The sequence below is a fragment of the Hordeum vulgare genome, chromosome 3H (genome assembly GCF_904849725.1).
Source record: "Hordeum vulgare subsp. vulgare chromosome 3H, MorexV3_pseudomolecules_assembly, whole genome shotgun sequence".
In the NCBI taxonomy this organism is placed as follows: domain Eukaryota; kingdom Viridiplantae; phylum Streptophyta; class Magnoliopsida; order Poales; family Poaceae; genus Hordeum; species Hordeum vulgare.
The window spans coordinates 13,205,034-13,218,973 of NC_058520.1; the positions used below are offsets into that span (position 1 = coordinate 13,205,034).

A 13,940-nucleotide genomic window follows, 5' to 3' on the forward strand; every position below is an offset into this window, starting at 1 on the left:
CGGCCGGCAGAGCTGCGGTGTGCGGCGGCGTGTGTGCGACGTCTTTGTACGACCGCATTGAAGACTCGCTCTCCGAGCTGCTCCAGCGCTCCCCGTAGGAAACGCGCTCGCCGGAGAGGGTCGTTCGACGGTCGGCAGGGTCAGCAGCGACGGCGTCCATGGCGCAGGGCCAGAGGGAGGAGGGGAGTGGGGCGGCTTGCCGGCGGGGATGAGGCGGGGGAGCCAGGCTAGGAGGTGGAGGCGGAGCAGGGAGCAGGGAGCGGAGAGCGGAGCCATCTCACCCAGTCTATGGATGTTGTTTGGCCTAGATGGTTTGACGTACCAGCTTGCTCTGTGCTGCTGCTCTGGTATTGTTTTTTTCTTTTGAGACGTTTCAGGCATTACTGTGACACTTGAAATTGTCAATGACATCAGTCATATTTTCAGAGTTTGTATATCTTTTATCCATCTGTTAGATGATCAGTTTCAGAAGAAAACTGATTTTGTCGATACAGAGTTATGAACTGCATAACATTGGTGTGGATAGCAACTTTCAAAGTGTCGATATGTGATTTTATTACATTATTATTGTTAGCTACAATGTAAAGTAACATGATTAGGTTTCTTGTGGTGCAACTTGTCCACCAATTGTTTATATCCTTATTTAACACGCGTGTTCACCTTATACTAAATTTATTCCGGGCTTTCCGGTGACGTTAGTTTTGTGAGACTGAACAATCCAGATATTTCTGGCGATGTTTGTTTAGTGGGATGTCGTTTCTTGGATTACAAAGTGCACGCGATGATCTCGAGAATTTCAAGATTATTTATGATGTGTCCGTATATGTTTATAAAAGAATATGTATACTTTATTATAATTTAAAGTTAGTTTAAAGAGATAAAAAACAAAGGATTGAGTTGTGAATTGGTGGACGTGAAGTTTCTGCTCCCGAGCTCAAAAGAACCCTCATGAACAGCAAAATTAAAAAAGGGCTAAATTTTTTTTAAAAATCTAAATTTCTTGCCAACAAAGATTCTTGAATGTTCTATATCTGTGTGAATTTCCTATAAGAAAAAAACGTTCCTAATGCTCTAGGCAAAACAAAAACGATGCCTCAAAAGGACTACTTTTAAAATCATCTTGGAGTGCTGATTTTGCTAGTTTGCTCAGAAAGGATGAAATTTCATCATGGAATTTTGCACGAATGGATAAAAGTAAGCAATGTACTTTTTTTCTTAAATAATTTTTTAAAATTTCCATTTACTGTTTCAAAGCACTTTGGTGGACTGGTGAGCTGGTTTCAGCCCAGGGGCCAGTATTACACGTTGGGTAGCGTGGCTGGGCCTCCTCGACCTCCCTGCGGCCCGGTATGTGTGTGCTGTTCTGATCTCCAACGACGCTCACCACCCTTGCTGCTGCGGTGCGGCGGGGCAGATCCTGACTACCGTCTTCCGAGCCGCCAGCTGCTTGACCACAGGCAGCTCACCGCACTCCCTATCGGAGCTTCCTTCCTAGGCGAGGATGCTGCTTCGCGACGGCGGCGTTGCCCGTCAGGACGTCATTCGCTTCCCCCGTCCCGTCCGGCCGACCGTCGCCACTTGGTTTGCTTCTGTTACTTATTTGCCCCCCGTGGTTTCGCAGTTTAATTCTAGCTTCTTGTGCTCAGGTCAGGTAGTGTTCAGTGTTCACCCAGTGACTGTACGTGCTCCCTCCTTTCGTTTATAATCCCCAAACATATGTTGTTCAGTTTCGTAATCTGTTTGTTTTGTGCTTACTTGGCCTGAATTATGTAGACGAATTGAAGAATAGGTAGCAATTTCATGGATCTGATGTGATCTGAATGACTGAATGTGTCCGCATTCGGAATGTCCGGGTTTTTTTTTAAAGGAGGAAACGAGCCCCCGGCCTCTGCATCAATGGATGCATACATCCATCTTATTTATAATAATTCGAAAAAAATGTCTGAAGTCCACAAAGCTCTGCAGCTTGAGAAAACAAATAAAAATCTGATATGAAAAAACCACATCCGGCGTAACTAACAGCAGACTACGATGCCTATACACCTAGCCTATTATTAGCACGCCATCCAAACCGGTTGAAGATAACCCGAGCGGCCGTCTCCCATCGGCTGCACCCAATATCCATAAGCTCCCTGGAGTCCGCATGACTGAGTAATGACCCGTACGGATCCAGGATGTCGCTCGAAATATGACCTACAAAAAATTGTTGAAGTTCTTGCCATTAAAAATCATGTCGTTCCTGGTATTTCATATAGCCCAAAATAACGCACAAATCCCAACTCTTGTAAGTTTCGATATTCTACCGTCCACTCCATTGAGCCACATTGTGAATATCGAGGTCATACATGTTGGTGGAGAAATATTAAAAGCTATATGAACGGTACGTCGTAAGAGTTTTGCAAGTGGACAGTGTATGAATAGGTGTCTGATTGTTTCATTGTGGTCACAATAGCAACAATTCGGCCTGCCTTTCCATCTTCGCTTTGTTAAGTTATCTTTGGTTAATACCACACCTTTGTGTATGAACCACATGAAAATTTTAATCCTGAGCGGCACCTTGATTTTCCAAATATGTAGTGATCTGAATAATGGTCCAGTATTTATTAGTTCTGTATACATGGATTTTACTGAAAATACCCCGTTGGCAACCAATATCCAATGAATATTGTCAGTCTGGTCAGTTAACTGAACCTGCATGAGTCTTCTGACCAGATGCAACCATGCATTCTAACGTGCTCCCTCTAAAGCTCTCCTGAATTGCATGTTAAGAGGTACGGATTGTAGTACCGCGGACACATATTCGTCTTTACGTTGGACAATATTATATAGCGTTGGGTATTGAATTGCTAAAGGGGTGTCACCTAGCCATGTGCCCTTCCAGAATCTCGTTGATGCACCGTCACTAACTAGAAACTTCACCCTCTGAAAGGAGGTCACCTTTATCTTCATTAGCCCTTTCCAGAATGGTGAGTCAGCCGGTCTAGTGGTAACCTGGGCTAAAGTTTTTGAATGTAGGTATTTATTCTTCAGTATTTGGATCCACATTCCTTCAGTTTCTGTAGGTAGCCTATAAAGCCATTTGCTAAGAAGGCATCTATTCTTCACTTCTAAGTTTTCAATACCCAACCCCCTGTTCTTTAGGTCTGCATATAATATCCCAACGTGCTAGTCTGTATTTCTTCTTAGCCTCATCACTTTGCCAGAAGAAACGCGGTCTATAAAAATCTAGTCTTTTCGTACCCCTACTGGTATTTCAAAAAAAGACAAGAGAAACATGGGTAGGCTTGTTAACACCGAATTTATTAATACTAGCCTGCCTCCATATGACATAAGCTTGCCCTTCCAGCAGCTTAGCTTTTTTCAAATCTATCTTCAATACATTTTCATTCCTTATTCGTCAGTCGCCTATAATGAATAGGAATTCCAAGATAGCTAAATGGCAGTGATCTCAATTCACAACCAAAAAGTTGTCTATAAGCGTCTTGCTCATCTTTTGCTTTCCCAAAGCATAAAATTTCGCTTTTGTTGAAATTAATTTTGAGCCCCGATAATTGTTCAAATAGGCACAACAATAATTTCATATTCCTTTCTTTGGCCATATCGTGTTCCATAAAGATAATTGTATCATCCGCGTATTGTAGTATGGAACCCCCCCCCCCCCCCCCCCAAAATGTGGAATGAGGCCTCCTACTTGGCCCTTTTCTTTAGCTCTTTCAATGAGTATTGTCAACATGTCTGCTACTATGTTGAACAACAGGGGAGATAAGGAATCACCTTGCCGTAATCCTTTGTGTGTTTGAAAGAAATGCCCTATGTCGTCATTAACTTTAACACCTACACCGCCTTTTTGAATAAAATTATCAATCTGATCTCTCCATTTATCATTGAATCCTTTCATACGTAAGGCCTGTTGAAGAAATGACCATTTAACTTTATCATATGCTTTCTCGAAATCCACTTTAAAGATAACCCCATCTAGTTTCTTTGTATGGATTTCGTGTAACATTTCATGCAAGACAACAACACCCTCCAAGATGTGTCTCCCAGGCATGAACGCAGTCTGCGTCGGTTGGACTACTGAATTAGCTATCTTTGCTAATCTATTAGTTCCAACTTTTGTAAAAAAATTGAAACTGACATTAAGCAGACAAATTGGTCTAAATTGCTCAATTCGAATAGCCTGGACCTTTTTTGGCAACAAGGTAATTGTTCCAAAGTTAAGGTGAAATAAATGCAAATGTCCATTAAATAAATCATGAAACATAGGCATCAAGTCCCCTTTAATAATGTGCAACATTTCTTATAGAATTCTGTCGGGAACCCATCCGGTCCCGGCGCTTTATTTAGTTTCATTTGTATAATTGAGTCATACACCTCCTTCTCTGTAAATGGAGCTGATAACACCTCATTCTCATCTGCATTGAGTTGAGGTATATCATGAATGATGCTTTCATCCAGAGAGACCGTTTACAGCACAGTCACAATTATGTGCCTAGAACCCACCCATCCAACACACAGACGCCCCGAAAACCCCAAGAGTCTTGTTTGCCGGAGCAATTATATATTCTGAATATGTCTACATAGTTTCAGTTATTCTGCATAATCTGATGCTCGTGGCACACTAAATTTAAATAGTTTATGACAAGTCTCGTTTGCCGGAGCCTGTATCAATCAATCAACGATATATATAATTACAGCAACGTGCTGCTGCTCCTGCAATTAACCTGCAAGACTAGATGCTTGGTTATTGACTGGTCGCTGCTCACAAATCACAATCTGGTGCCAATGGGACAACGAGCCGAGTATCCTCCTCCGCAAAATTTCGCTACAATAAATATGGCGATGGGTACATATGGCATCTGCCCGAACCAAAATTCTACAAGGGTAACCATTACGCGCAATCCGTCTTGCAAGTCAGTACAACTTTTGCTTCACTTCACTGGAGCTTTCCTTCCTGGCCTATTTCACACACCGGACAACTTCGGTGAAGAGTGAAGACCAGCATTATGCCTGAATTAATACATCTTCTGACAAATCAGTCGTCACACTGTTTCTGAACCTCTTGCTTCTTTTTTTGTTGCTCTAGGAGACAAAAGGAACAAGTGCTTTGCTTTGTTTATGACCAAATGGCTTTGATTTGCCGGCTATTACCAGCTGCAAATAAATCAAATCTAATAGGGTGACAATTACGTTAAACCTGTCTCACACGGCAGTGCAATTTTTTCTACGCTGGAGCTTTCCTTCCTGGCCCATTCCATCCACCGGACGACTTCAGGGAAGACCTGAATTAAGCTTGAAATTAATATACCTCCTGATAAATCCTTTTCCACCCTATCTCTGAACCTCTTGTTTTTTATTTTGCCTCTGAACAATCCGTCTATAAAAGGCCTTGCAGAGATCCTGCATTTCCTCTAAGAAAGACAACAAACAAGTGCTTTGCTTTGTTTGGGACCAATGGCTTCGATTTGTCGGGCAATACCAGCCTTTCTTGTGGTGCTCGCCGCACTCGCCACCACCTCCGTCACCCACGCTGAAGCTAACCTTACTCTCCGATGCCATCCAGACCAGGCTGCAGCCCTCCTCCAACTAAAGAAACCCTTCTCTTTCATCCGTTATCCCAGCGCCCTTGAGTCATGGCAGGATGGCACTGACTGTTGTCTCTGGGAAGGTGTTGGCTGCAGCAAGTCCTCAGGCCATGTCACCACTCTGGAACTCAGTGGGCGTGGCTTCTACAGTCCAGGTCTTGACCCTGCAATCTTCAACCTGACCTCACTCCAACTACTCGACCTTAGCATGAATAATTTCGGTCGCTACAGTCTTCCGGCAAGTGGGTTTGAGAGGCTCTCCTTGCTCACTCACCTCAACCTCTCCAACTCCGGTTTCCAAGGCCAGATACCTGCTAGCATCGGCAGACTTGCCAGCCTTATCTCCTTGGATCTTTCCGGTTTTCGTGATCCCTATCACTATAATTCTCTTTATCACTATGATTCTCTTTATCACTATGATTCTATTTATGGGTATGATTCTGCTTATAATCAGCTCTCACTGCAGGATCCCAACTTTCATATCCTAGTGGCCAACCTTAGCAATCTGAAAGAGCTCTACCTTGATGGAGTGGATATGTCTAAAAGCGGAGACTGGTGTCATGCTCTTGCTAAATATCTTCCCCATCTCCAAGTTCTTAGCTTGAGTTATTGTAACCTCGCCGGTCCTATTTGTCCGTTGCTCTCAAATCTCCATTCCTTAACTGTCATCAACCTCGAGGGAAGCTTTGATATCAACAACTTTGACGGAAGCTTTAGTGAATCTGCGGGTGCAGGTCCTTTTCCAGAGCTTTTCATGGATTTTCTCAATTTAAGTGTGCTCCAACTTGCTGGGACAAATCTCCAAGGGTGGTTTCCACGTAGAACCTTCCAATCGAAAACACTACGGATTCTTGATTTATCTGGGAATTATGATCTCTCAGGGCATGTGCCCAACTTCTCCAACGCAAGTTCTTTGGAGACAATGGTGCTAGACGGGGCCAATTTCTCCTGTGGAAAACCAGGCCCTTTTAGCAACTTCAAGTCTTTGGAAACGTTAAGCCTTGGTTTGAGTCTTGCTTCAGTGGAGTCTCTATCTTCACTTGGTATTCCCAGGTCTGTGCGGCATTTGGAACTCATTCAAATGGACTCGACAACAGAATTGGGGATAGCTTTAGCACGGATTGGAGACCTGCAGAATTTGCGAAGCTTAGATCTCTTTGGATGGAACTCCTCTCAGATATCTTTTTCTTCAGTTGCCAAACTCAAGAACTTGAAACGCCTATCAATCCACGGCTGCAGCTTCTCTCCTACATTTTTTTCTTCAGTTGCCAAGCTCGAGAGCTTGAGCAGACTGTCAATCACTCGCTGCATCTTCACCAGGTCAGCGCTATCAAATTTTGGTAATCTAGTAGGCTTGACAAGCTTGGAAGTCTCTGATTGTTACTTTGATGGTCCAATACCATCTTCAATTGGCAACTTGACGAAGTTGAAAAACTTGAAAATCAACAGTTGTTGGTCAGTACCATCTTCAATTGGTGTTTACAACAATATCGGTACCTTTTCTTACTTTCTTTCTTTTTACCAATACCTTCTTCATTTGGCAATCTGAGTAACTTAATAAGATTTGAAATCCCTGATTGTGTGTTTCAGGACCAGTGCCATCTGCAGTAGGCAATCTTAGTAACTTGGAGAGTTTGGAAATAATTGAATCTGAGTTTTCTGGACCAATACTCTATGCAGTTGCGCTACTCAAGAAGTTGACATCATTACGTATTCGAAATTCTGGCTTTTCTGGACACATACCAAATTCAATATCTAATTTGACTCACTTAATTTTATTAGATCTTTCATTAAATGGTCTCAATGGTAAGGCTATAATCTGTTAATTCTTTTTTTTCCATTCATAATATTACTAAGATTAATTATCAGAAATATTTACTTATGATTATGCTTTTGTATCATATAAACCACATAATAATGAAGTAGTTTTTGGTCAATGTCTTGTGTGAACGAAATAAAATGACTCATGTTTAAACATGCTTTACTCTGTGTTCAGGGAAACTTCCAGCATCTGTTTTCACTATTCCAACACTGCAACGCCTAGATATTAGCTCAAACCAAATATCTGGATCTATACAAGACATCAATGCGACTTCTTCACACTTGGTATCAGTGGATCTAAGCAGAAATAACTTGAAGGGGAATATTCCCGGCTCATTCTTTCAACTCACAAGTCTGGCTTATCTTGATATTGGCTGGAATAACTTGATGGGTTCGGTGGACCTTTCCTCGTTTTGGAGGTTAGAAAATCTCGTTCATTTGGGTCTTTCCAACAACAATCTATCAGTCACGGAGATGGATGGAGAAGGTATCAACTCAGTGTGTACCTATCTCCCTCGAGTTACCAGGTTGGAATTAGCAAGTTGCGATTTAACACGATTCCCATGTTCATTGGCACCCCTTAATCTAATGTCTTACTTGGACTTGTCATGCAATAGAATCAGTGGTGCTATTCCAAAGTGGATATGGGCAACATGGAACAGTAGCCTTACATATTTGAATCTTTCACATAACATGTTCAGCATTATGCAACTTCCTTCTTATGTTCTCCCTTTCAACCAGTTGGAAACTCTTGATCTCAGTTCCAACCAGCTTCAGGGCCAGATTCCTATGCCTAGTCCGCCAGCAGTTTTCTTAGATTATTCAAACAACAATTTCTCTTCGGTGCTTCCAAACTTCAATCTCTATCCAGGCTATGAGTTCAGTGTTTCTAAAAACAAGATCAGTGGACACATACCTAACACAGTCTGTGATTCAACTATCCAAGTCCTCGACCTGTCTTTTAACAACTTCAGCGGTCGGATACCTTCCTGTCTGATAGGAAATAGTTACACGAGCGTGTTGAGTTTGCGGGGAAATCAATTTGAAGGTGTGCTGCCTAACAACATCAAATATCAATGTTTCCTTCAGACACTAGACTTGAACAACAATAAGATTATAGGGCAGCTTCCCAGGACACTTACCAAGTGCTTGCAGCTGGAGCTCCTTGACATAGGAAATAATCACATGGTAGGTACTTTTCCATCATGGCTGGGGATACTTCCCGGACTTCGCGTCCTTGTCTTGAGATCCAACCGATTCTATGGCTTGATGGGTGGTGATCTTCACAGTGATGATAAATCTGGAGAATACTTCTCTAGCTTGCAGATTATCGATGTTGCCTCAAACAATTTCTCTGGCAATTTGAGTCCAGAATGGTTTGGGGGGTTGAAATCAATGAAGGCGGAGTTGAATACTACTGGTCTTATTGTTAGTGCTTTCAACGGAAGTGTCTCTGAACATCCCTATCAGGATAGTGTTACTATATACTATAAAAGCATCTATAGGACATTTGATAAGATCTTAACCACTTTAACAGCAATTGACTTATCAAATAATTCCTTTGATGGCACCATTCCTGGATCGCTTGGGGGGCTTATTTCGTTACATGTACTAAACATGTCAGGCAACGCCTTCACCGGTGATATTCCCAAGGAATTTGGTGCGATGACTCAACTAGAATCGCTGGACCTGTCTCGAAACCAGCTTTCTGGTGGTATCCCAGAGGACCTAACAAATCTCAACTTTCTCGGTATGTTGAACTTGCGCGACAATCATTTGGTGGGAATGATACCTCGGTCAGGTCAATTTGCGACATTCCAAAACAGTTCATTTGAAGGGAATCTGGGGTTGTGTGGACTACCATTGTCCAACCCATGCGGCGTTTCACCCGCTCCTCCAAGTGCGGCGCATGCGGAAAAGTCCTCTCATGTGGATGTCATCTTGTTTCTCTTCATCGGGCTGGGCTTTGGTATCGGATTTGCAGCTGCCATCCTCATGAGATGGGGTCGGGTCGGCGAATTGCTTGTGAAATCTGCAAGAGCGTTGAGGACTTGATCTCGAACACTGGAAACTGCTTCCAAGTGCAAGCACGCTTTGCTGGAAGCGAGCCTATAAGTCTTGTGCAACTGTTGCTTCTAGTCCTTTAAAAAAAAAAAACTGTTGCTTCTAGTGAGGTGTGTGCATCGCTCTCATGTCTTATCTTCTCTAGTGTGTTGCTTGGCCTAGTTGGCCATATAGTAACATCTTGTAATGTATCTCCTGTCATTTCCAGGTTCAAATGTCCTGTGTAGGTTTAAGTCGGATATAAATCTTGTAACCAGTTTGTAATCTTGTTCGACTGTAAATAAACTCCATGCGGCCTGAGAATGGTTATACGCTTCACCAACACATCTGATTCGTGTTCTATCTGAAACATAGTTCTTTCCTAGTATCAGTTACCACAGTGAACATGTGAAAGTGGCCATCATTTTGCGGAACTGTTTCTGCTTATCCATTTATGGTGTCTATGATTTATTTTGGCAGCAGCCGCAAACTGCAAACCATAGTTCTTAAACTAGTTTTTTCTGTGTTTCAAACTTCTTGATTCCCCATGATCCGTGGTTTCATACCTTGGGATATATTTTGAAACTGCCGTTTTAGCTTTCACAAATGTGGCAGCTTTCTTTCTCACAAATATCAGGTACTACGAGTAAAAATTGTTCTAACATAATCATGTCGATAAATCGATGTTCCACATGCCCATTTCATCTGCCCTGAGTTGTACTCAAGCAAGACACTGGTCTGGTTACAGAACTTTATTTTCCATTTTATTTGTTGCCAACCATTTATTTTTATGATTTTTTTCCTTTTTCATTTTTTAAATAAAAAATACTGGGAAAACCTGGCATGAGCTCAAATGAGCTCAAATGATCAATTGAAGGCGCCATAATAAAAAGACGTCGATAAATGGCTGGACGTGATGCAACTTGCATATGGTGCCGGAATTCGTTCAAACCTGACATGGATGTCTACCATGGGCATGCACACCTACTGGGAAAAAATCGTGTCAACTTATGCATGTGAAAAAATAGACCATATTCAAAGGAAAATGTTCAAGTAGGTTAGAAGGGTCCGTTTGAGAGTAGGCTTTTTTGACATCTGTCAGTGACCACAAATGTTTACCATGAGGTTATCTGACCAATACAAGTCACCATGCCAACATATTTGGCTTTCCAGTAAATTGTGCATTTTTTTGGTGTTTTCGTTGATAAAAATAAGGGCCAAGAAAAACATCCACGACTTTAAAAGGTTTATGAATTTCAGAAAAATGAAAATTTTCAGTTAAATTTGTGAATTTTAGAAATGGAGTAGGTAGGAGAAAGTGTAATAAAAATAAAAGAAAAAACAAGCGAAAGCAAAACCCGAAAAACAATAGAAAAAACAAACAAGGCAGCCGCTATGTTATTTTTAGGGCGTCTCCTAGTTTGCGCGTACTTTAGCGATCTAGCTTGCACCTTACAGCAAGCCATTTCGCACTCCTTCCCGAGAGGTTTCTTTGTTTTTTTCTTCATTTTTTCCTCTTTTTTTTTATTTTATTTACTTTATTTTATCTTCTTAAGGTATATTTTATATTTTTTACTTTTTATTTATATAATAAATTTTCTATTCTTTCTTTTTTGCTTCTCCTTCTCAGTTTTGCGACCATCTTGAAAATATGTGAACATATTTTATCAAATCGCGAAATATTTTTAAAAATCATGAATATTTTTGAACTTGTAAACATTATCGAAAATGTGTAGTTTATTCAAATTTGGGAAAAAATTCAAATCATCAATATTTTGTGAATTGATGAACATTTTTACAATTTCACGAGCATTTGAAATTGTGAACGTTTTTCTATACCCGTGATCATTGTTTTTGAATCAGCAATCATTGTTTGAACCCTCATACATTTTCCTGAAATTGCGAGTACAATTTTTGTAATGCACAAACATTTTTCTTTTGCATGAACATTTTTAAGATGCGTGAACATTTTTCAAATCAGCAAACATTTTTGTAGTTCTTGAAAAGTTTAGAAATTTTGTGAACATTTATAAAAACTGTTGAACACTTGTTGAAGCTACTAACGTTTGTTAAATTTCATAACATTTTTGGAGTGCACCAACATTTTTTGAATAGATGCACATTTTTTTTAGAATTTCGAAACTTTTTGAAATAGTAAATTAGTTAAAATAGAAACAATGTGGGCAGGCTATCGCATGGGGCACACCGTCAGCTCTAGTTCAAAAATAGCCGTGTGACATACAATCATCTCCAATTCAAAATTACCTATTCAGCAGAATTACCAATCCTCTTTTTTTAGTTGGAGTAAATCCTTTTTTTCTGGAGGATGGTGTTAGCGATCAACTGATCCTAAAAAGATATATACTATTTCATACTCCATCCGTCCAAAATTACTTGTCAGAAAATTGCATAGAAATGGATGTATCTAGAACTAAAATAAGTCTAAATACATCCATTCCTATGACGAGTAATTTCGGACGGAGGGAGTATAATTTAAATAGATGATTTCATGTGAAAAATTGATGGTAGATTATCCTAACAACTTATTTAGTGAGGAACTTGTCATATCCAACCTCGGCCTTAATATGCTCATGTTGGCCCATTATAGTTTTTAATCTATTTTTGATTATCTGGTTGATTATACATTTTATGTCATGGAATTTTCTTTGCTAGCTGGTTTACCATACCAAAACTACAGTTCATCGGCCATTGTGACCGCCTAATTTTACATAAAGTATGCCTTTTATTTTCTTTCCCATGGATAACAACATTATTAGTGACCTAAAGCTAAAAATGTTAGATTTTGTATTAAAATAATATATATAAATTACCTTACAATGATATAATTTTTTATGCATTAATTAATTACTTATTTATACATTTTATACAGATATATATTGATTATTTTGATGATTATATTATAGGGAATGTGTTCGAGTTTTGCCCCGGGCCCCCAAAATCTCTGGACAGGGCCTTGTCGTTTTAGCTTTGCAACGAGTCAGTACTATAGCGGGTACGGTCAGCTGCCACCGTATCAACAGTCTTATTTGAGGTTCTAGGGTTATACGGCAGATGATATATAACACACACTAATATTCAAAAACAAAATAATAAAAAAAATCTTCTCAAACAAGATAGGATATTAACCACTCAAATTATTCCTAGATAAAAAACATTAAATGTCAATATGGTATAATATTTATTCTTGATTCATGCACATACACTTTCCCCACAATTATTGGTTTTGATCCATTGCCTGCTTGCAATTTGTATCGAGTGGTGGTTGGTATAGCCTCGCAGATTCAAATATATTTCTGCAACTTGCTAATTAACAAAACAAAGTTTTTTTTTTCTTGATCCAGAAGTGGATGTTTAAGCAATCACTTTTGTCATAAGGTTTAAAGCTCTGAATAATTCGACCTAAATTATGAAACTCACATGTGTGACACGAGGCAACATGGTCCACACATCTCCATAATCATCCATGTTACCACATCAAACATATGACATCAGCAGAATCTTTTTGATTTTTTTGACATAAAAATGTTTTATATTTTAAATAAATAATCCAATTAAAAATCCATTTTTACCATGAAATCCGTCTCGATGAGATCTTCAAAAAGAGGCAGTATGTTTTGACGATCATTTTTTGGAGCCAAAAGTTGTCATGATGTTTAAACTGAAGTTTTTATAGTGTTTACAATAAAGTTGCCACCACATGTTTTATCTTGTTTTTTCTTCTAGATTTTAAACTACCATTCTATTTCAACTACTTTTTGGGCAATTTTTATTAATTGACCATGGCTAATTTTAGTAATTAACCACGGCAAATTTAATTCATGGATCATGGAAAATTTTAGTAATTAATTATCAAATTGAGTTTATAGATCATGACATTTTTTGTATTTTAGCCATGACAATTCTAGCATATGTTGAACATGAAAAATATTTTTTGTATCAATCATGGCTAATAATAGTGCATGTATCATGACAAATTAAAGTAATTCACCATGGCAATTTTAGTTTTGCTCATGACAAATTTGAGCTATTGACTATTTATTTTTAAAGTAATTAATGACATATTTCTTTTTTACTTATAAAGCATGTTAAAATTATTTCATGGATCATGATAAACTTTAGTAATTCATCATGGTAAATTTAGTTTCTTGAATTCTGTTTGTAGCATGTTAAAATTTACTTTAAACATAGAAAAAAGTAGTTGAAATATATCATGACAACTTCAATGTAATCATGATGGCAATTTATGTGCAATAGACATGATAACTTTTAACAAAAAGGAAGTCATCGAAACATATGGATATGATATCTAGTTTCGAGGATATTATCGCGACGGATTTAATGGTAAAAAGGTTTTTCCAATCGGTTTTTTTATTTAAAAGATAAAACATTTAAAAAACTGAAAATACAAAATATTCCTGCTACCAACATTTGTTTCGTCACTTACGCACGCTTGAGTGATATGATCCAATC

General features: G+C 39.3%; 1 protein-coding gene across 1 annotated transcript; it reads left to right on the forward strand.

The window, feature by feature from the left end:
* The first annotated feature begins 5,454 nt into the window (after window positions 1-5,454).
* LOC123442544 (receptor-like protein 6) lies at window positions 5,455-9,796 on the forward strand. The gene is made up of 3 exons (XM_045118614.1): window positions 5,455-7,078; window positions 7,176-7,391; window positions 7,582-9,796. The coding sequence occupies exons 1-3, from the start codon at window positions 5,455-5,457 to the stop codon at window positions 9,459-9,461; spliced, it is 3,720 nt and encodes a 1,239-aa protein (XP_044974549.1). The 3' UTR covers window positions 9,462-9,796.
* The last annotated feature ends 4,144 nt before the right edge of the window (window positions 9,797-13,940 follow it).

What these genes read in the sequence shown, in the direction of transcription:
- LOC123442544 (XM_045118614.1), top strand. Translation starts at nt 5,455, where the DNA reads ATGGCTTCGATTTGTCGGGCAATACCAGCCTTTCTTGTGGTGCTCGCC. An exon ending in TGGTGTTTACAACAATATCG is followed by an intron (nt 7,079 to 7,175) that starts GTACCTTTTCTT and finishes TGTGTGTTTCAG; the next exon opens with GACCAGTGCCATCTGCAGTA. An exon ending in TTCATTAAATGGTCTCAATG is followed by an intron (nt 7,392 to 7,581) that starts GTAAGGCTATAA and finishes CTCTGTGTTCAG; the next exon opens with GGAAACTTCCAGCATCTGTT.